Raw genomic sequence first — 21,988 nt, 5'->3', positions numbered from 1 at the left:
AGAGTGGGAGGGAGAGAGAGAGAGAGAGAAACATCGACGTGAAAGGGACACATCGAGTGGCTGCCACCCGCACGACCCAACCAGGGCCGGGGACAAACTGCAACTGAAGTACATGCCCTTAGCGGGAACCGAACCCGGGTCTCTTGGGACTGCAGGCCGACGCTCTAACCGCTGAGCCAAACCGGCCAGGGCACTCAAGATTCTTTAAGGACTCCCTACCATAATAAACAAGGGGGTTGGATTAGACGATTTTGAAAGTCACTTTTATTCCACAAATTGTGTTTCTAAATTTTCAACCTAGCTTTTGAGGACCTGGGTACTATAGTCTCCCTTCTCCCAATTATTTGCTCTAGGCAGGCTAGCCCAATCCTGCCCTCTTCCCCACATCTTTCTCCACTTATCAGGTCTCCACGCTGAGAGCTCTTTTCCCATGGACTGTAATCTGACTATCCTTCTAGGTAAAATTTAAGCTCTGCATTCTATACAAAGCCTTTTCCAACCATCCTGTCTTTCCTTTCTCCGAGCTCCTGCTGCATGCTTTCTAGTGTTTCACAGACACTAGCTCTCTCCCCAGTTGTACTGTGCACTTTTGTGAAAAGATGTCATGGATTTTTAGAATTGCATGGCACAAGCAGGCTCACAGAAAGCTTCTCTGGAGACTTGCTTATGAATAGCCTACTTTAGAATATTCTTTTATCTGTGTCAATCCCTTACCAGGCATTTTCATTGGTGTTTTTCTTATGAGAGTACAAAAAATTCTAATTTGGGTTACAAGAATTCTGAATAATTAAGAGTTTACTGGATGCAGGAAATTCACTAAATTCAAAAAAAGATCCACGCCTTTTGCAGGTGCTATCCAAATGAGGTACAACAATGAAAACACGAAGCATGTTTATTTATGGATACTCATAATTAAGCCAAATGTAGTTTTCATGTGCTGACTTCCTGCTTATCAAAATTGGCTAATTCTTTTTTTTTTTTTTTTTTTATCCTCACCCGAGGATATTTTTCCATTTTTTGTACAGATAGAGTGGGAGGGAGAGAGAGGAAGGGAGAGAAAGAGAGAGAAACATCGATGTGAAGGGACACATCGAGTGGCTGCCACCCACACGACCAATCAGGGCCGGGGACAAACTGCAACCGAAGTACGTGCCCTTAGCGGGAACCGAACCCGGGTCTCTCCGGACCGCAGGCCGACGCTCTAACCGCTGAGCCAAACTGGCCAGGGCAAAATTGGCTAATTCTTTTATGTGCCCTTTCATCTGTCACTTACTGTTTATTCCAGAGGCGAAAAACAATGGTAAATTTCTATCAGTCCATTGTGCTCCACATTTAGGAGTACAAGAGGACCTCAACATCATTTCATTCAATGTTGTTTTGTTATGATGCTGATGAGAGGCCATAGGAAGTTAATTCTTGTTTTATACCAAATAGCCTATGGTAAAATTGGTTTCATTGTATGTCATTTCGCTTAAGGTTGCAGAAACTATCAATGATATTAAGTGAAGATTTACTGTATTGGTAAAATACTTGGTGGGGAAGTGCAGATTCAATTGTTTATTGGGTAGATGTTAACGGACTTTATTAATCCCTCAATCATATTCTTAAGAGCCACAAGAGCCGGGATCATGCCCGCTTTTGCTCACCACCATATATTCCCACCACCTTAGAGATAAAGCACACAGAGAAACATCAGAATGAAGGAAGGAACCCAAGGATTTGCCAGATACAGAAATGCTGACATCTATAAACCAACCACAGAGCTGATCATCATTTTCAACTTTTTATGCAAAACTGTGTATAGAATTATTTGTACAACTGGCACCTACCTTCTCCACATCAGCTTTCTTTTCGGTGAGAAGAGCTACTGTTCTTTTGTAAGCATCATTAATAAGGATTCGTACTTCATCATCTATCAGTCTTGCAGTGGCTTCACTATAAGGTTTCTCTAATACCATGTCACCCTGACGTGGAAGGTCAAAGGAAATTTGCCCAACCTTTTCATTCATGCCAAACTGAACAATCTGAAAAAGAATACATCATTAGTGGTAGACATCCGTTTTTGTTGACAGGCAAACATATTTTTATAAAATGCCAATAAGTCTTTTTTAATACATTTTTATTGATTTTTTTTAGAGAGAAACATCAATGTGAGAGAGAAACATTGATCAGCTGCCTCCTGCACACCCCATTCTGGGGATTGAGCCCGCAGCTTGGGCATGTGCCCTGACCAGGAATCAAACTAGGACCTCTCAGTCCATGTGGCTCAAGCCACTGAGCCATACTGGCCGGGCAAAAATGCCAGTAAGTCTTTACAATGACATTAACTCCACACACTTCATTGTACTACTACTCTTTAACCTGGCAAAATCTACATGGAAGCCTTGAATAGGCTGAATGGATAAGGGTACTCTCTGTAGACAGTGGCAGCAATGAATAATGTTTTAAATTCTTCAACAAGGAATACAAGACCAGAAGCCCATAGACAACATCTACAACAAAATCAGGTGAGAAATAGGAGGGGGCAATAGCTATAAGTCCAGCATGATACTACTCTCTTCATGAGGGGGAGTAGAAAAGAAGAAGCTTCTGGCAGACCTGAGAGAGTAAGAACCCCAAATCCTCCAGGCTCTTCCTAAAAGGAGCATCATGTCAACCTGAGAACTGACCCTGGAAGGGGCATTTGCATTTCCCGTTCCCTGAGTTCACAGGGCTGGGAGACTATGTGAAGAGGCTGGCCCAGTCTGGGCCATATGAGCCCCAAAGCTAACCAGAATAAGCACCATATTAAGAGAAAGCTTCTGGATTATCAACAAGACAAGTAAGAAGTATTGGAAAGGTTGTGGAGAAAAAGGAACCCTCATTCGCTGCTGGTGGGAATGTAGACTGGAATAGCCACAGTGGAAAACAATATGGTATGGAGACGCCTCAAAAAAGTAAGAATAGAGTTACCATATGGCCCAGCAACCCCTCTTCTGGATATTTACCTGAAAAATTTTAAAACATTTATTTTCAAAGATATATGCACCCCTTTGTTCACTGGAGCATTATTCATGGTGGCCAAGACATGGAAACAACCAAAGTGTCCTTCAATAGATGACTGGATAAAAAGAAGATGTGGTACATATACACTATGAAATACTACTCAGCCATAAAAGGGATGAAATGTTGCTATTTGCGACAATATGGATGGACCTTGAGAATATTATGCTAAGCAAAACAAATCAGTCAGAAAAAGCTAACAATCATGATTTCACTCATATGTGGGATATAAAACTGAAATTCAGCCTGGCCGGTGTGGCTCTGTGAATTGAGCTTCGTCCCAGGGACTGAGAGGTCCCGGTTTGATTCCCAGTCAGGGCACATGCCAGTTGTGAGCTCAATCCCCAATAGGGAGGGTGCAGGAGGCAGCCGATCGATGTTTCTCTCTCACATCGATGTTTGTATCTCTCTCTAAAAAAATCAGTAAAAACATACTTAAAAAAAAACAAACTGCCCTGGCCGGTTTTGCTCAGAGGTTAGAGCATCAGCCTGTGGTCCAGAGAGACCGGGGTTTGGTTCCCGCTAAGGACATGTACCACGGTTGCAGTTTGTCCCCAGCCCTGGTTGGGTTGTGTGGGTGGTGGCCACTCGATGTGTCCCTTTAATGTAGATGTTTCTCTCTCTCTCTCCCTCTCTCTCCTTCCTACTCTATCTGAACAAAAAATGGAAAAATGTACTTAGGTGAGAATAAAAAAAAAACTGATATTCATAGAGACAGACAATAGTATGATGGCTACCAGAGAGAGGGAAAGGGGGTGATGAGGTCATAAAAGGTAAAGGAGGCCAAATATATTGTAATGGAAGATGATTTGTCTTTGGGTGATGGGCACACACAATGCAATATACAGATAATGTATATAGAAATGTACACCTGAAACTAATATGATCCTATTAACTGAAGTCACCCCAATAAATTTAAATTAAAAAAAGAAAAAGCTTCTGGAAGTAAAATCCAAACTGACTAGAAAAGGGAAGATAAAAGTGGGGAGCAGGAATTGAGCCAGGAGAACTCAGAAAGTAGGAAGCCGTGTTTTTTAAAACTTCATGAAAACAACAGAAAAGGGAATTCTAAAATTATCAAATTAGAAAAGTTATCCTAATCTTCCTCCCTCCTAAGAGGTAAGGAAAACAAATTTCATGTAAAAATGAGCAACGGAAAAATCCCTTATGAAGTTGAGAAAAAAATAAGCAACAGAATAATGTCTCCATAGATAAGGAAAGTGGGATGGAAAGACGTCCGCAAAACAGATGAGAATTGTAGCATACTACTCCAAAGAACAATAACATAAATAAGAATCAGAAGAACTCAGATGAGGTGCTAGAACATAGGAAAAAGACATAAAAGAAAAAAATTATTTTAAAAATAAAGATTAAGCCCTGGCTAGTTTGACTCAGTGGTTAGAGCGGAGGTTCAATTCCCACAAGCCTGGGATGCAGGTTCGATCCCCATGCAGGAGACAACCAATAGATGTATCTCTCTCACACTGATGTGTTTCTTTCTTTCTTTCTCTCTCTCCTTCTTCCTTCCACTCTAAAATCAATAGCAAAAATATCCTCGGGTGAGGATTAAAAAAACAGATTAAGCTAGAAACAACACAACAAACACAACAAATAATACCCTAAGAAATAGAAGGTAAAGACAACAGGAAAAAAAAAATTTTTTTTATATGCAGCACTATAAAGGATTTGAGAAAGCAACAGACCCAGAAGAACTGACATATGAGTAACAGGAGTGCCCCAAAAGTCATTTCTTTTCATAAGTTTGGATTGCTTTAAAATGGATTTTTTTTTTTACTTTGCAATTTGTTCTTTATTTTTGTTACATATGTTTCACCTTTTTCCTCCATTGACACCCTCCTCCCAGCTCCTATCCCCACCCTACCTTCAAAGTACTGTTGTCTGTGTCCATTGGTTATGCATATATGCATATAAGTTCTTTAGTTTATCTCTTTCCACCCTCCCAGCCCCTCTGCTTCTGAGGTTTGTCAGTCTGTTCCCTGCTTCCATGTCTATGGGTCTATTTTGTTTATCAGCTTATTTTGTTCATTATAATCCACAAATAGGTGAGATTATGTGATATTTGTCTTTCTCTGGTTGGCTTATAAAATGGACTTCTTTTAAGAAATAATCCTTGCCTGAAAAGCCTAAACCAGTCAAACATAGTAGTATTGAAAGTTTCAGAGCCATTCATGAATACCATTTTTTAAAAAAATGTGAGATCATTACCAGGTTTCAGGTTATACTACAAAGCCACTGTAATCAAAACAGCCTGGTACTGGCACAAGAACAGGCATGTAGACCAGTGGAACAGAACAGAGAACCCAGAAATGGACCCAACGCAATATGCTCAATTAATATTTGACAAAGGTGGCAAGAGCATACAGTGGAGTAAAGACAGCCTCTTTGATAAATGGTGTTGGGAAAATTGGACAGCTACATGCAAAAAAATGAAACTAGACCATCAACTTACACCATACACAAGAATAAACTCAAAATGGATAAAAGACTTAAATGTGACTCATGAATCCATAAAAACTCTAGAAGAAACTGTAGGCAACAAAATTTCAGACATTGTACACTGCAGAATTTTCATTGATACATCACCTAAGGCAGCAGAAACAAAGGAGAAAATGAACACATAGGACTACATCAAACTAAAAAGCTTCTGCACAGCAAAAGATACAATCATCAAAATGGAAAAGCAACCCACTGTATGGGACAGCATAACTGCCAAAGATATATCAGATAAGGGGTTTATTTCCAAAATATATAGAGAGTGCTCATACAACTCCACAAAAGGAAGACAAAGAACCCAGAGGAACTAAATAGACACCTCTCCAAACAGGACATACAAATGGCCAAGAGACATATGAAGAAATGCTCAACATCACTATCATCAGAGAGATGCAAATTAAAACAACAATGAGGTATCACCTCACACCTGTCAGAATGGCCGCCATCAACAAATCATCAAACAAGTGTTGGCGAGGGTGTGGAGAAAAGGGGACTCTAGTACACTGCTGGTGGGAATGCAGCCTGGTGAAGCCACTATGGAAAACAGTATGGTGTTACTTCAAAAAATTAAAAATTGAATTTCCATTTGACCCAGTGATCCCACTTCTAGGAATATACCCTAAGAAGCCTGAAACACCAATCAAAAAGAATATATGTACCCCCATGTTTGTAGCAGCACTATTTACAATAGCTAAGATCTGGAAACAGCCCAAATGTCCATCAGTAGACAAATGGATAAAAAAGGTGTGGTACATATACACAATGGAGTACTATGCAGCTGTAAGAAAGAAAGATCTCTTATCATTGGAGATAACATGGAGGGACCTAGAAAGTGTCATCCTAAGCAAACAGAGAAAGACAAGTATCATATGATCTCACTTATTTGTGGAATATAAGGAACATAACAGTCTGAGGAATGGGGTAGTCCCAGAGACGTGGAAGTGGGGTACAGACTGACAATCCCCAGAAGAGGGGATGGTGGGGGAGAGATAAACCACAGAACTTATATGCATGTATGCATGAACAATGGACATGGACAATAAAGCTGGGGACAGGGTGGGAGGGTAGAGGAGGGGGGAATCAGTGGGGGGGAAAGGAGAAACATCTGTAACAAAAATAAGTAAATTAATTAAATAAAAGAAAAAAAAATGTGAGATGAGGAAAAAACACTCCATTTCATACTTACTTGGGCATATGCACTCTGAGTCACTTTTCTCAAGTCATCTTGAGCACCAGTTGTAATTCTTCCAAAGAAGATTTCTTCTGACACCCGGCCACCCAGAGTCATGCACATTCTATCCAAGAGCTGCTCTTTGGTGTACAAGTATTGTTCTTTGGGTAAATACTGAGCATAACCCAGACCTTTGCCCCTTGGGATGATGGACACCTGGCGAGTACAAAACATTAAAACTGTTGGAGATTCCACCACCAAATGTAGACTTGATCACAACATTTACAGATAGGTAAACTCACAACAGCTGGGCAATCCATCAGTCTTGGCTAGATGATGACTGTTCAGAAATATTTTCTCTTAGGATAACTTCAACTTAGAAGTCTAGAAAGTATTTGTCTCTTTATAAAACTCAATTGAAATTATTCAGTCTTAACAAAAAGACTGCTGACAAATGATAACTCTTCCTGAGAACCTGAATACAGTGAAGGCTCCATTCAACTTGACTGTCAGCCATGGCCACGCCCTCCTTTACAGGAAAGCAGGGTAAGACAGAGGAAGGTGCTCAGCAGCCTTCATTTTCTTTTTTTTTTTTCAGAGTTTTCTTTTCTAGTCCTCTTTTTTGCAATTGAGTAAATTCCTTTTTTAAAAAAAGAAAATGTTTTTATTGATTTTTTAGAGAGAGAAAGGGAGAGGGAGAGCGAGATAGAAATATCGATCAAGCTGCCTCCTGCACACCCCTCATGGGCAATCGAGCCTGCCACCTGGGCACGTGCCCTGACCAGGAATCAAACCAATGACCTCTAGGTACATGGGATAGCACTCAATCCACTGACCCACACCTGCTGAGCTCCTTTAATTTTCAAAAAAATCCACTTTATTAATGGATTATTTATATGTTAAAAATGTACCCATTTAAGTGTACAGTTAAGCCTGGCCAGTTTCAGGCTTGATCCCCAGAGTGGGGGGTGGGGCATGCAGGAGACAGCTGATAGATAAGTTTCTCTCACACAGATGTTTCTATCTCTCTAAAAAATCAATAAAAACAAATTTTTTAAAAAAGTGTACAGTTAAGCCCTGGCCAGTTTGGCCCAGCAGTTGGCGTGTCGGCCTGTGGACCACAGAGTCCCGGGTTCGGTTCCCGCTAGGGGCACATATCAAAAAAAAAAAAAGTGTACAGTTAAATATGTTGTTTTTCCTCCCATGTTGGACACATTTTTTTGTGTGTTGATTCATTTTTATAAAAAAATGTTTTTACTGATTTTTTAGAGAGAGAGAGGGAGGGATAGAAACATCAACGTGAGAGAGAAACATCAATTGGCTGCCTCTTGCACGCCCCCTACTGGAGATTGAGCCCATAACCTGGGCATGTGTCCTGACCAGAAATTGAACTGAGACCTCTCAATACACTGAATCACCCTGGCCAGGTGTGTTGATTCATTATTACTGCTTGTAGCACTCCATTGTCTAAACATACCAAATATACTTTTCATTCTCAAGAAACATTAGGGTTGTTTGCAGTTTATTGCTATTATCAATAAAGCAGTGTAAGTCTTTATGTGGACATTATATTTTCATTCCTCTTAGGTAAATATCTAGGAGGGGGAATCTTTGTTAATATGGAAGCATTTATAAGAAATCGCCACACTATTCCTCAAAATGACTGTACCATTTCACATTTCCATCAGCAATGTATGAGAGTTCCAGTTGCTCCACATTCTTATCAACCCTTAAGGACCAGCTTTAAAAATTTAACCATTCAGTGTTTCCTTATGGTTTAATTTGCAATTCCCTAATGGCTAATGATATTGACTACCTTCAATATGCTTAATGTCTATGCATACACCATCTTTTGTGAAGTATATGCTCAAATCTTTTGCACAGTTTACTGGGTTTTATTGGGTTACTTGCTTTTGCTATCACTGAACTTTTTGTCTGTGTTTTTTTAAATCCTCACCTGAGGATACGTTTATTGATTTTAGAGAAAGGAAGGGGGAGAGAGAAACATGGATCACTTGCCTCCTGCATATGCCCCAACAAGGGGATTAAACCCACAACCTTTTGGTATATGGGATGACACTCCAACCAACTGAGCCACTCAGCCAGGGCATTATTACTGAGTTTTAAGAGTTCTTTATATATTCTAGATACAAGTCCTTTTTCTTATATGTGTACTGCAGTTATTTTCAGAGTGTGTGGCTTACCTTTCATTCTCTTAATGGTATCTTTCAAAGACAAAAAAGGTTTTAATTTTGATGAGATCTCATTTATCAACTGTTTTTGTGATTACTAAAAGTTACAAAAACTTTTTTCTAAGTTTTCTTCTAGAAGTTTTATAGTTTTAGCTTTTATGATCTATTTCAAAGTATTTATTTATTTATTTATTTTTTATCCTCACCCAAGGACATTTTCCCATTTTTTGTTCAGACAGAGTGGGAGGGAGAGAGAGGAAAAGAGAGAGAGACATTGATGTGAAAGGGACACATCATGTGGCTGCCACCCGCACAACCAACCAGGGCCAGGGACAAACTGCAACCGAGGTACGCGCCCTAAGCAGGAACTGAACCTGGGTCTCTCTGGACCACAGGCTGATGCTCTAACCGCTGAGCCAAACAGGCCAGGGCTCAAATTGTTTTTTGTATATGATGTAAGGATCAACATTTACTTTTTTTTCATATAAACACTGAGTTGCCAGAACGATTTGCTGGTAAGACAATCCTCCCCACCTTCAATAACCTTGGTATCTCTGTTGAAAATCAATGAACCAATTACGTGTGAAGGTGTATTTCTGGACTCTATTCCATCTCACTGATCTGTGTGTCAAGTCCTCTCACCAATACTAGTCTTCATTACTATAGCTGTATACAAAGTCTAAAATCAGCTAGTGTAATCCCTTCGACTTATCTGTTCTGGCTATTTGAGCAATTCCACAAAAATTCCCACCCTGTATTTTGATAAATTTATCACTATGTATTTCATGGTTTTGGATACTATTGTAAATGAAATGTCATTTTAAAAATTTCATCTTCCAGCCCTGGCCGGTTTGGCTCAGCGGTTAGAGCGTCGGCCTGCGGTCCTGAGAGACCCGGGTTCGGTTCCCGCTAAGGGCGCGTACCTCGGTTGCAGTTTGTCCCCGGCCCTGGTCGGTTGTGCGGGTGGCAGCCACTCGATGTGTTCCTTTCACATCGATGTTTCTCTCTCTCTCTCTGTTCCTCTCTCTCCCTCCCACTCTACCTGAACAAAAAATGGAAAAATGTCCGCGGGTGAGGATAAAAAAAAAAAAAAAAAAAAAAATTTCATCTTCCAGTTAGTTTTTCACTGCTAATATACAGAAATGCAATTAACTTTGTATATGGACCTTGCTAACTTCATTTATTAGTTCTAGTGACTTCTTTTTAGATTTAGGATGTTTTGTTTACACTTTAATGTGATCTTCTCTGCGGTCCCCCTCAATTTCTAGCTATCCCAACAAAGCAAGTCAGTTACATTGCTTCCTATTATCTATACTGCACCGGTTTGGGAAATACACTCAGTTGAAAGTTGAAATAACAATCTCATTTGTTGTACCCCTGTCTCTTTGGTCTCTGCTTATTTTCTCAGGCTCTCTGGGATATCCCTCTGCATGCATAGTTTAGTAGTCAGCCAGGGATCTGGGCATTTTCTACCCAGATTCAGGTCTCATCCCCTCTATATCTTTCTTGCTTCTAGGATTTTCCTGTTAAATTTCAAATTTTCTTCAAATTCTGAACTTTCTCCTCTGCCACCTCAATATGGTAAGGCCAGGATTTTCCACCACTGGCTGTGGAAAACCTTCAGGCAAGAAAGCCACAAACACCCAATTCTAACACATTGTAGCTGCTACTTTTTGAGAGTAAACTCTCCTCAGTTTTGGTCTGCTTTTGAAAACTTTTCAGTCCCTTTTAATAGTACTTTTCTTTCCAAAACTTTATAACTTATCTGTAGTAGGGTTTGCATAGCCACTTTTCCCCACTGTTACTACCGGATGTTTTTTTCTAAATTCCTTTAAATTTAAACATCTCATCTATTTATCCTTTGAGGGAGTGCAATTTTCTTCTCAAGTAACTGCTCACAAAATCATCTGGCTTGCCTACTGTTTGACACAAACTTCTTTACCTTTAGAAGTGGGTCTGCATGTTCCAGATACCAGCCAGCAACTGCATGACCTGCCTCATGGTACGCCACAGTTTTCTTCTCCTCGGGCTGCAGAACCTGGGTTTTTTTCTCTAACCCTGACAAAAACCAAAAACCAAAATCACTACGTTGATTAACAAATTTCTATAATAAATGGTTTACTGATTCATTCAATAGTTAGTTATTTAATACTTAACCCACGTTGAACACACGGCTCTCCTAGCTCTAGATCCTCAGTGGAATCTCCATTAATCTGGCTTTGTACTCTCCACTCAATTCAAACTGTCACATCAAAAGTCACCAAGAACAGTCTCACTGCCAAATCCAAAGGACAGTATCCCTAACGTCCCCACATCACTTGATCCTGCTGCCCACTTTTCCATAATAAACATGTCCTTCCCTTGTCTCCCTTCTCCTCCAACCTGAGTCTTCTTTAATGACACTTCTTCCTTGTCTTATTCGTTGATGCACCTTCTGGGTCTGTAGCACACAAGGTTTGGTGACTTTGCTGACTCATTTTTCTCCCCTCCACTACTAAATGTGGCAATGCTTACTATGTGGGTCCCTGTTCCTTCTACTGGGCACCTGCTCCCTGAACCCTCTCACCCATCTTCACACCACAGGAACCACAGCCTGAATCACTGTAGTGCTCCAGAATTCCACATGGACACCCTGCACCTCAAACTTGGCACATCTAATTTTCTGCCATAATGGCTGCCTCAGAGCACCCCATTCTTTCTGCAAGCCTGTCAGGCTGTGCTTTTTTTCTGCCTATTTCCATTGGGACTACTACCTATGCTAAAGCCTGTTATCTCACATGAATGGTTACAAAGTTCTCTGTCTCCAGATGTTCCCCTCTTCTTCAGAGTCAGATTCATTTTCCTAAACTATCATTGATTATCATATTACTCAGTGGCTCAGGAAAAAAACCCACACTAGTTCAAGACTGGCTATAGGACATTTAAAAAGTCCTTGAGCTTGAGGACTTCCAGTCAAGATGGAAGTGTAGGTAAACTCACCTCCCACAACCACATCAAAATTATAACTAAACTACAGAACAACCATCATTCAGAACCACCTGAAATGGAACTGAAAGGAAGTTCTACAACTACAAGATTAAAGAAGCCACATCAAGACTTGTAGGAGAGGTGGAGATGCACAAGGGTTGTTCCCATACCCAAGTGTGTAGGATAAAAATCAGGAGGGATACCCTCAGCCTGGAAGGTCCTCCACAAGGAGCAAAGGGTCCCAGTTCCACACCAGGACCCCTAGCTCAGGGTTCCAGTGCCAGGAAGAAAAGTCCTCATAACTTCTGGATGTACAAACAAGCAGGAAGTAAGGCTGAGGGAGGCTGAAACTTCTAAGTCCTAGGCATGAACTTAAAGGGCCTGTGCATGGACTAACCTGGGGTAGGCAGCTTGAAAGGCATCAGAAACAAACAGGGAAAAACTGAGTTGTTTGGCATAGGGGCGAGAGCTGAAGAGGCAACTTTCATGGACAGACGTGGACAGACATGCTGGCGGAGGCCGTTGTTCCTTTGGCGAGCCCTTCCCCCATAGGTCCAGCAGATGGGCGCCATATCTGAGACTCCATCAACCTTGCTCACAGCATTTGCCCCGCCTTGGTGATTCACTGAGGCCCCACCCTACCTAACTTTTAGGTCCACCCAAGCTCTTTTCAGCCGCTTTACCATAGTCTTGGCTCATGCTTTGAAAATTCCTAAAATCTCTCAAACAAGCAGCATCTGGCCTGAATGAGCCCCATACCTCTCGCTAAGTGGCCCCAGGCCCCAGGCCCAGCACTAGCAGCAGCAGGCCTTGGTTCACAGATCGGTCCTACCTGGGCACCTCCAAACTCAGCACAAACAGCCATCTGCACATTGCTCTGGAGCTTATGCCTGGTGGCCCCGAGTAGAACACAAGCAGTGGTAACCTTGCCCCAGAGTCAACACACCCAGTGAACAGCTTCAGACCATGTTGAAACATCACCACCCAACCACCTCCACAAGCAACATACTCAAGGGGTGGACTCAGTGGGTACCAAAGCCTTGCTGAAGTAAGTCTTGCTGTGTGTGGTGGGCCCCTACACAGCTGATCCTCCCAGGTGATCAGAGGTCAGTGGGCACACCAGTCCTTGCAGCTGATCAGCCTGAGTAAATCCCTCCCATTAACGTGCCAACAGCAATCAAGACTTAATTACAACTGACAGGTGTACAGTCCACATGGGGGAGGGGGGGTGCACCTCAAGTGCTCAGCTGGGGTGATCAGGGAGGCTATGCCACCACACCCTACAGGACACCTAATACAATAGGCCACCCTACCAAGCCTAGGAGATGTAGCAACTCCACCTAATACATAGAAACAAACACAGGGAGACAGCCAAAATCAGGAGACAAAGAAACATGTTCCAAATGCAAGAACAAAACAAAACTCCAGGAAAAGAACTAAATGAAATAGAGATAAGCAATCTAACAGATGCAGAGTTCAAAGGATGCTCAAGGAACTTAGTGAAGACCTCAAGAGCAAAACAAGGACCAGTCGGAAATGAAGGATGCACTAGCTGAAACAAAGAATAATTTACAGGGAATCAATAGTAGAGTGGGTGAAGCCAAGAAGCCAACCACCAATTTAGAATATAAGAAAGCAAAAAACACCCAATCAGAACAGCAAAAAGAAAAAAGAATCCAAAAAAAATGAGGACAGTGTAAGGAGCCTCTGGGACAACTTTAAGTGCACCAACATTCGCACCATGAAGGTGCTGGAAGGAGAAGAGAGAGAATAAGAAATTGAAACCCTATTTGAAAAAATAATGGCAGAATACTTCCTTACCTTGGTGAATTTCATACAATTTCAGGAAGTACATAGGGTCCCAAACAAGATGAACCCAAAGAGTCCTACACCAAGACACATCATAATTAAAATGTAAAATGTTAAAGACAGAGAATCTTAAAAGTAGCAAGAGAGAAGCAGTTACCTACAAGGGAGGTCCCATAAGACTGTTAGCTGATTTCTCAAAAGAAAGTTTGCAGGCCAGAAGAGAGTGACAAGAAATATTAAAAATGAAAAGCAAGAACCTACAATCAAGATTACTCTATCCTGCAAAGCTATCATTTAGAATTGATGGACATATACAGAGTTTCCCAGACAAGAAAAAGCTAAAGGAGTGTCATCACCACCAAACCAGTATTATATGAAATGTTGAAGCATCTTTTTGAAGGTGATTAAAAATATGAATAAAATGGCAATAAATACATATCTATCAACAATTTAACTACAAACAAAATGAACAAGCAGAACAAAAACAGACTCAAAGATACAGAGAACTTTTGATGGTTACCAGATGGGAGGGGTGTTTGGGGGATGGGCAAAAAAGATGAAGGGATTAAGAAGTACAAATTGGTTGTTAGACTGAGGAACCTCAGACTGAAGGTGTGGGGGGAGAGATAAATCAAAGAATTTATAAGCACATATGCATAACCAATGGACACTAGTGTGGGAAAGGCAGGAGGGAGCTGGAGCGGGGAGGAGGGTGTCAATGGGGGTAAAAATGGGGGACATCTGTAATACTTTCTTCTTCTTTTTTTTTGTAATCCTCACCCAAGGACACACCTCCATTTTTTGTTCAGACAGAGTGGGAGGGAGAGAGAGGAAGAGAGAGAGAGAAAGAGAAACATCGACGTGAAAAGGACACATCAACTGGTTGCCACCCACACGACCCCAACCAGGGCCAGGGCCAAACTGAAACCGAGGTACGTGCGCTTAGCGGGAACCGAACCCGGGTCTCTCTGGACCACAGACCGGCACTCTAACTGCTCAGCCAAACCTGCCAAGGCTGTAATACTTTCAACAATAGATAGATTACAAAAATAACCAGAAAAAAATTTTTAAAGTCCTTGAGCTTAACTAACATTCAAGGTTTTCTAAAATCTAGACTTAAATAACCATTTTCAACCTTGCGTTCCTTTACACAGGTACTTCAGTTTACTTTCCCTCCATGAAACACAGGGTGCATGTAAACTATCTCCAAACCACCTTCTGTTCGTGCCACTTTCACACGGTATCCCATTAGTCTATTGAACCTAGTTTAAATCCCACCTGTTCTGTGCAGCCCTCTTGACGGCAGTCTTTTCTCTCCTTCAAATACCCAAGTTTTTGAATGGCTAATTATGTTTTTATGAGTATTAAGTTGTAATCTCTCTGGAAAGCAAGGAAAACACGATATGTGCATCCCTCACCATGCTGGCAGGGTGAGCATTTCCTGGTTAAACAGTCATTGGAGCTGTTTATTCATCACCAATAACTAGCCCAGAACACATTTAACTCATGAGATGAAATCTATGGAATATAGGAAGGGTGAACATTTCCTGGTTAAACAGTCATTGGAGCTGTTTATTCATCACCAATAACTAACCCAGAACACATTTAACTCATGAGATGAAATCTATGGAAATAGGAAGGTTGTAGGCATTTATAGAAAACTAGATTGGTATAATTCAAGGGAAGACACCTCGCTGCTAGCTGCCCATATGAGTAAGGCAGTGTGTGGGCTGCTATCTCAGACTCATCCAATACCTATACCATCCATCTGACTGCAGGGGAGGGCAGGGATTCCCAGCACAAAAGGAAGATAGCAGGTGCATGGTAAGCCCCACAGCTAGTGAAATATATTTTTCTTTGCTTCTATATCTTGCCAAAAATCCCTGGCCTCAAATTCATCTTATCAGCCTTTTGTTTTACATTCAGTTGCCTTACCACCAATCACTCGTTCAATTGCTTGTTCAAAGTGTTTCTGGTTTATGGAATCTGAAAGGTGTCTCGCAGCAATCAAAGCAGCTTCATTACAGACATTAGCCACATCAGCTCCTACAAAAAGAATATACAGAACAGCTTACCCATCAAATGTATATACTCAAACTGATTAATCACACATTATGGATAACCAAATCCATGGTCAATTTCTCAACCAGCAGACTGGATAAGGGTTTTATGTAAATATAACTGTTTGATTGACAATAACCCTAAGGTATTCTACCATTCAATAACAGCCTGGTATAATCCTGGCCCTTTAAACTGAGGTGCAAATATTAGTATTAAATAGATAATTACAGGTAAATATTTACCTTTATATACAATATGGTTCATATAATAGCAAACTAAGATAGTATTTAAAATACCCATTAATTGAACACACAACAACACAAAATCTCTGGGATGCAGCGAAAGCATTTCTGAGACGGAAGTTCATAGCACTACAGGCCTACCTCAAAAAACAAGAAAAATTTCTAATTGACTATCTAACCTCACAACTTAAATAATTAGAAAGCAAACAAAAAGAAAACCCCAGAGCAAGTAGAAGGAAGGAAACAGTAAAGATCAGAGCAGAAATAAATGACATAGAGACCAAATAAACAATTCAAAGGATCAATGAAACAAAGAGCTGGTTTTTCGAAAAGATAAACAAGATTGATGGACCCTTAGCTAGACTCACCAAGAAACAAAGAGAGAGAACCCAAATACACAAAATCAGAAATGAAAGAGGAGAAGTAACAACCAACACCACAAAAATACAAAAGATTGTTAACAACTACTATGAACAACTATATGGCAACAAATTCAACAATCTAAGTGAAATGGACAAATTTCTAGAAACACACAGTCTCCCAAAACTGGACCAGGAAGAGACAGAAAACTTGAACAGACCAATAACAACTAAGGAAATTGAAGAGGTAATCAAGACTCTCCCAGCAAACAAAAGCCCAGGCCCAGATGGCTTCACAGAGGAGTTTTACCGAACATTCAAAAAAGAACTAACACCCATTCTCCTCAAACTATTTCAAAAAATTCAAGAAGAAGGAAGACTTCCAAACACGTTCTATGAGGCCAGCATAATTCTAATTCCAAAACCAGAAAAAGACACTACAAAGAAAGAAAACTACAGGCCAATATCCCTGATGAACATAGACGCCAAAATCCTGAACAAAATATTAGCAAATCGGATCCAGAAATACATCAAAAAAATTATTCACCACGACCAAGTGGGATTCATCCCAGGGATGCAAGGCTGGTACAATATTCGCAAATCAATAAATGTGATACACCACATAAATAAGATGAAGAATAAAAACCACATGATCATATCAATAGATGCTGAAAAAGCATTCGACAAAATCCAGCATCCATTTCTGATAAAAACGCTCAGCAATGTGGGAATAGAGGGATCATATCTCGACATAATAAAGGCCATATATGAAAGACCTACAGCCAACATCGTACTCAATGGACAGAAACTAAAAACATTTCCATTAAGAACAGGAACAAGACAGGGATGTCCATTTTCGCCACTCTTATTTAACATTGTACTGGAAGTCTTAGCCACAGCAATCAGACATGAAGGAAAAAATAAAAGGGATCCAATATGGAAAGTAGGAAGTGAAACTGTCATTATTTGCAGATGACATGATATTATACATAGAGAACCCTAAAGACTCCATCAAAAATCTACTAGACTTAATAAATGCATTTGGCAAAGTAGCAGGATACAAAATTAACGTCAAGAAATCGACGGCATTCTTGTACACCAATGATGAACTCACAGAAAGAGAAACTGAAAAAACAATCCCATTTACCATCGCGCCAAAAAAATTAAGATACCTAGGAATAAACTTAACCAAAGAAGTAAAGGACCTATTTGCAGAAAACTACAGGTCATTGAAAAAAGAAACAGAGGAAGAAATAAAAAAGTGGAAGCACATACCCTGTTCATGGATTGGAAGAATTAACATCATTAAAATGTCTATACTACCCAAAGCAATCTATAGATTCAATGCAATCCCCATCAAAATACCAACGACATATTTCATAGAACTAGAACAAATACTTCAAAAGTTCATATGGAACCAAAAAAGACCCTGAATAGCCACAGCAATCTTGAAAAAGAAGGACAAAGTAGGTGGGATCACAATACCAGATATCAAGTTATACTACAAAGCGACTGTAACCAAAACAGCCTGGTACTGGCACAAGAACAGGCATATAGACCAGTGGAACAGAACTGAAAACCCAGAAATGGACCCAAGGCAATACGCTCAATTAATATTTGACAAAGGTGGCAAGAGCATACAGTGGAGTAAAGACAGCCTCTTTAATAAATGGTGTTGGGAAAATTGGACAGCTACATGCAAAAAAATGAAACTAGACCATCAACTTACACCATACACAAAAATAAACTCAAAATGGATAAAAGACTTAAATGTGACCTGTGAATTCATAAAAATTCTAGAAGAAAATGTAGGCAACAAAATTTTGGACATCATACGGAGCAGAATTTTCACTGATACATCACCTAAGGCAACAAAAACAAAGGAAAAAATGAACACATGGGACTACATCAAACTAAAAAGCTTCTGCACAGCAAAAGAAACAATCATCAAAATGGAAAGGCAACCCACTGTATGGGAGAACATCATCGCCAATGATGTATCAGATAAGGGTTTAATTTCCAAAATATATAGAGCGATCATACAACTCAACAAAAGGAAGACAAAGAACCCAATTAAAAAATGGGCAGAGGAGCTGAATAGACACCTGTCCAAACAGGACATACAAATGGCCAAGAGACATATGAAGAAATGCTCAACATCACTAATCATCAGAGAGATGCAAATTAAAACAACAATGAGGTATCACCTCACACCTGTCAGAATGGCCGCCATCAACAAATCATCAAACAACAAGTGTTGGTGAGGGTGTGGAGAAAAGGGGTCTCTAGTACACTGCTGGTGGGAATGCAGCCTGGTGCAGCCACTATGGAAAACAATATGGTGTTACCTCAAAAAATTAAAAATGGAACTTCCATTTGACCCAGTGATCCCACTTCTAGGAATATACCCTAAGAAGCCTGAAACACTAATCAGGAAGAATATATGTACCCCCATGTTCATAGCAGCACTATTTACAATAGCTAAGATCTGGAAACAGCCCAAGTGTCCATCAGTAGACGAATGGATAAAAAAGCAGTGGTACATATACACAATGGAGTACTATGCAGCGGTTAAGAAAGAAAGATCTCTTATCCTTTGAGACGACATGGAGGGACCTGGAAAGTATTATCCTACGTGAAATAAGCCAAGCAGAAAAAGACAAATACCACATGATCTCACTTATATACGGAATATAATGAACATAACAGTCTTAGGAATACGGTAGACCCAGAAACATGGACATAGGGCACAGACTGACATCCCTCAGAAGAGGGGGTGGAGGGGTTGGGAAGAGATAAACCAAAGAACTTATATGCATGCATGCATGACCAATGGACATGGACAACTAAGCCGGGGACAGGGCGGGGGTGGAGTGGGGAGGGGCTTGCCAATGGGGTAAAAAAGGTGAAATATCTGTAACAAAAAAATAAATAAAAAATTAAAAAAAAAAATTAAAAAAAAATAAAATACCCATTAATTAACGTAGTCCTACTTCTGTTGGGAAAATGATTTATTGTGGATATTACACAATATGCTGAAATATAATAAAAAAACATAAGGATTAAAATAATCTAGTATATTCAAACCACAAAAGTTAAACATATGAAACTTGCCAAATGCTTTCCAGAGCCATACGGCTCTTTGAATTAACTTTTTAGATAAACTATATGGTAACGCAAATAAACTATGACATAATGTATGTGCTCAACAAATAAATATTAAAATGTTATAAATTGCAAAGTCCAAAAACAAAAAGCAAGTAAAAAGGTAAGACCCCTGAGACATTTGAGATACCTATCTTCCGCTAATAATAAACTTGTTATAATCTCCTTATACTTTTTAAATGTTCTTTTTATTTCATTTTGAGTTTGGAAGGGGGAATAGGGAGTAAGAATCACATTTTGCATTTAAAAAATCTTTGAATAAGTACAAAAGACTGTTAGAGAAACACACATCAAAACCTAGATAGCACTTCACATCCACTAGGAAAAAGTAAAAAAGACAGACAATAAGAAGTGTTGGTGAGGATGTGAAGAAACTAGAACCCTCATACACTACTGGTGGGCGGGTAAAATGGTACAGTCACTGTGGAAAACAATTTGGCAGTTACTCAAAAAGTGATTCAGCGCCCTGGCCGGTTTGGCTCAGCGGTTAGAGCGTCGGCCTGCGGTCCTGAGAGACCCGGGTTCGGTTCCCGCTAAGGGCACATACCTCGGTTGCAGTTTGTCCCCGGCCCTGGTCGGTTGTGCGGGTGGCAACCACTCGATGTGTCCCTTCACATCGATGTTTCTCTCTCTCTGTTCCTCTCTCTCTCTCTCCCACTCTACCTGAACAAAAAAAAAAAAAAAAAAAAAGAACAACAACAACAAAAAAGTGATTCAGCAATTCTACTCCTAAGTATATAACCAAGAGAAATGAAAACATGTCTACACAAAAATATGTACCTGGATGTTAATAGCAGCATTATTCATAATAGCCAAAGGCAGAAACAACTCAAATGTCCATCAACTAATGAAGGATAAATAATATGTGGTATATCCACAAGGTGAAATATTATTCAGCCACACACACACACACACACAATGAAATTCTAACATGCTACAACATGGATGAAGTTTGAAAACATTACACATGAAAGAAGCCAGATACAAAAGACCATGTTATATAATTCTATCTATATGAGAGTCTAGAATAGACAAAACCATAGCCCTGGCTAGTGTAGCTCAGTTGGCTGGGTATCGTCTCATGCACAAAGGTTGCTGGTTCGATTCCCGGTCAGGGTACATGCCAAGGTTTGGGGCTCAATTCCCAGTTGGGGGGTGTGCAGGAGGCAGCCGATTCATGTTTTGCTGTCACATTGATGTTTCTCCCTTCCTCTCTCTCTAAAAGTTAATAAAAATATTAAAAAAGAAAAACCTAGAGAGACAGAAAGATTAGGGGTTGCCAAGGGCTAGGAGTGGAAGGAGTGGCTGCTAATGGATTCTTTTGGGGTAATAAACATGTTTTTAAGTTATAATGATTGGTTGCCTAACTATATTAAGTATACTAAAAACAACTGAAGTGTAACGTCAACACTGGTGAATTTGATGGCATGTTAATTTTATCTCAGTACTGAGTTGGCTTTTTTAAAAAACCCAAATAATTTCTGTAACATTAATGGATAAAATGATATGCTGTCAAGAAATTTGTCACAAATTATCCAGAAACAGAGGAAAGAGGGTGAAGGTATTGATAAAACTGGACATGAATTAAGAATTGTTACTTTGACCCAGTGGTCCTACTTCCTGGAATATATCCTAAGAAGCATGAAACACCAATCAGAAAGAACAGATGCTCCCCTATGTTTATAGCAGCACTATTTACAATAGCTAAGATCTGGAAACAGCCCAAGTGCCCCTCAGTAGATGAGTGGATAAAAAAGCTATGGTGCATTTATACAATGGAATACTATGCAGCTGTAAGAAAGAAAGATCTCTTACCCTCTGAGATGACATGGAGGAACCTGGAGAATATTATGCTAAGTAAAATAAGCCAGTCAGAGAAAGACAAGTACCACTTGATCTCACTTATTTGTGGAACATAATGAACAAAATAAGCTATCAACCAAAAGAGATCCAGAGTCATGGGAGAAGGGAAAAGACTAACAAACCTCAGAGGGATGGGGGGTGGGAAGAGATAAACCAAAGAACTTATATGCATATATGCACAACCAATGGACACAGACATTAGGTTGCGGAAAGCAGGAGGGGAGTAGGAGCAGGAAGGAGGGGGTCAATGAGGAAAAAAGGAGAACATCTGTAATACTTAAACAATAAAAAAAAATCTTCACCTTTTGGGTATAGCTAATATAGAGCCACTCAACCAGATTTAGCAGTGTCTGGTAGCAGAGAATATGGAAATAAGATCTAAACAGAGACAACCAGTGCCCAGAGCATAAAAAATGTACAAAAGGCCACTATAGAGTTTATAGTCAGCTTTCTTTCAACATCACTAGCCCAGTGAGGTCAATATTCATTTCTCAAGCAAGAAAGAATGCATAGGCTAACTACTAGATATACAACACTATCCTAGATGCTGTGGTGAATACAAAAGAAATAAGATGCAGTCATTCTCTTTATAGCATTTATGAT

The 21,988-nt window shown here is 40.1% G+C and overlaps 1 protein-coding gene across 2 annotated transcripts in view; it reads right to left on the bottom strand.

The window, feature by feature from the left end:
* Window positions 1-21,988, bottom strand: part of AFG3L2 (AFG3 like matrix AAA peptidase subunit 2) — a 50,175-nt gene that overhangs the window by 4,885 nt on the left and 23,302 nt on the right. For both annotated transcript variants that reach the window (XM_036244979.1, XM_036244980.1), the window contains 4 exons: window positions 15,631-15,741; window positions 10,862-10,977; window positions 6,743-6,943; window positions 1,830-2,024 (listed from right to left, as the gene is read on the bottom strand). In XM_036244979.1, coding sequence (XP_036100872.1) covers window positions 1,830-2,024; window positions 6,743-6,943; window positions 10,862-10,977; window positions 15,631-15,741 — 623 coding nt within the window. The remainder of the gene's footprint in view (window positions 1-1,829; window positions 2,025-6,742; window positions 6,944-10,861; window positions 10,978-15,630; window positions 15,742-21,988) is intronic.

Source organism: Molossus molossus, unplaced genomic scaffold (assembly GCF_014108415.1).
Source record: "Molossus molossus isolate mMolMol1 unplaced genomic scaffold, mMolMol1.p scaffold_m16_p_6, whole genome shotgun sequence".
In the NCBI taxonomy this organism is placed as follows: domain Eukaryota; kingdom Metazoa; phylum Chordata; class Mammalia; order Chiroptera; family Molossidae; genus Molossus; species Molossus molossus.
This window is presented reverse-complemented; position numbering and strand designations above follow the sequence as displayed.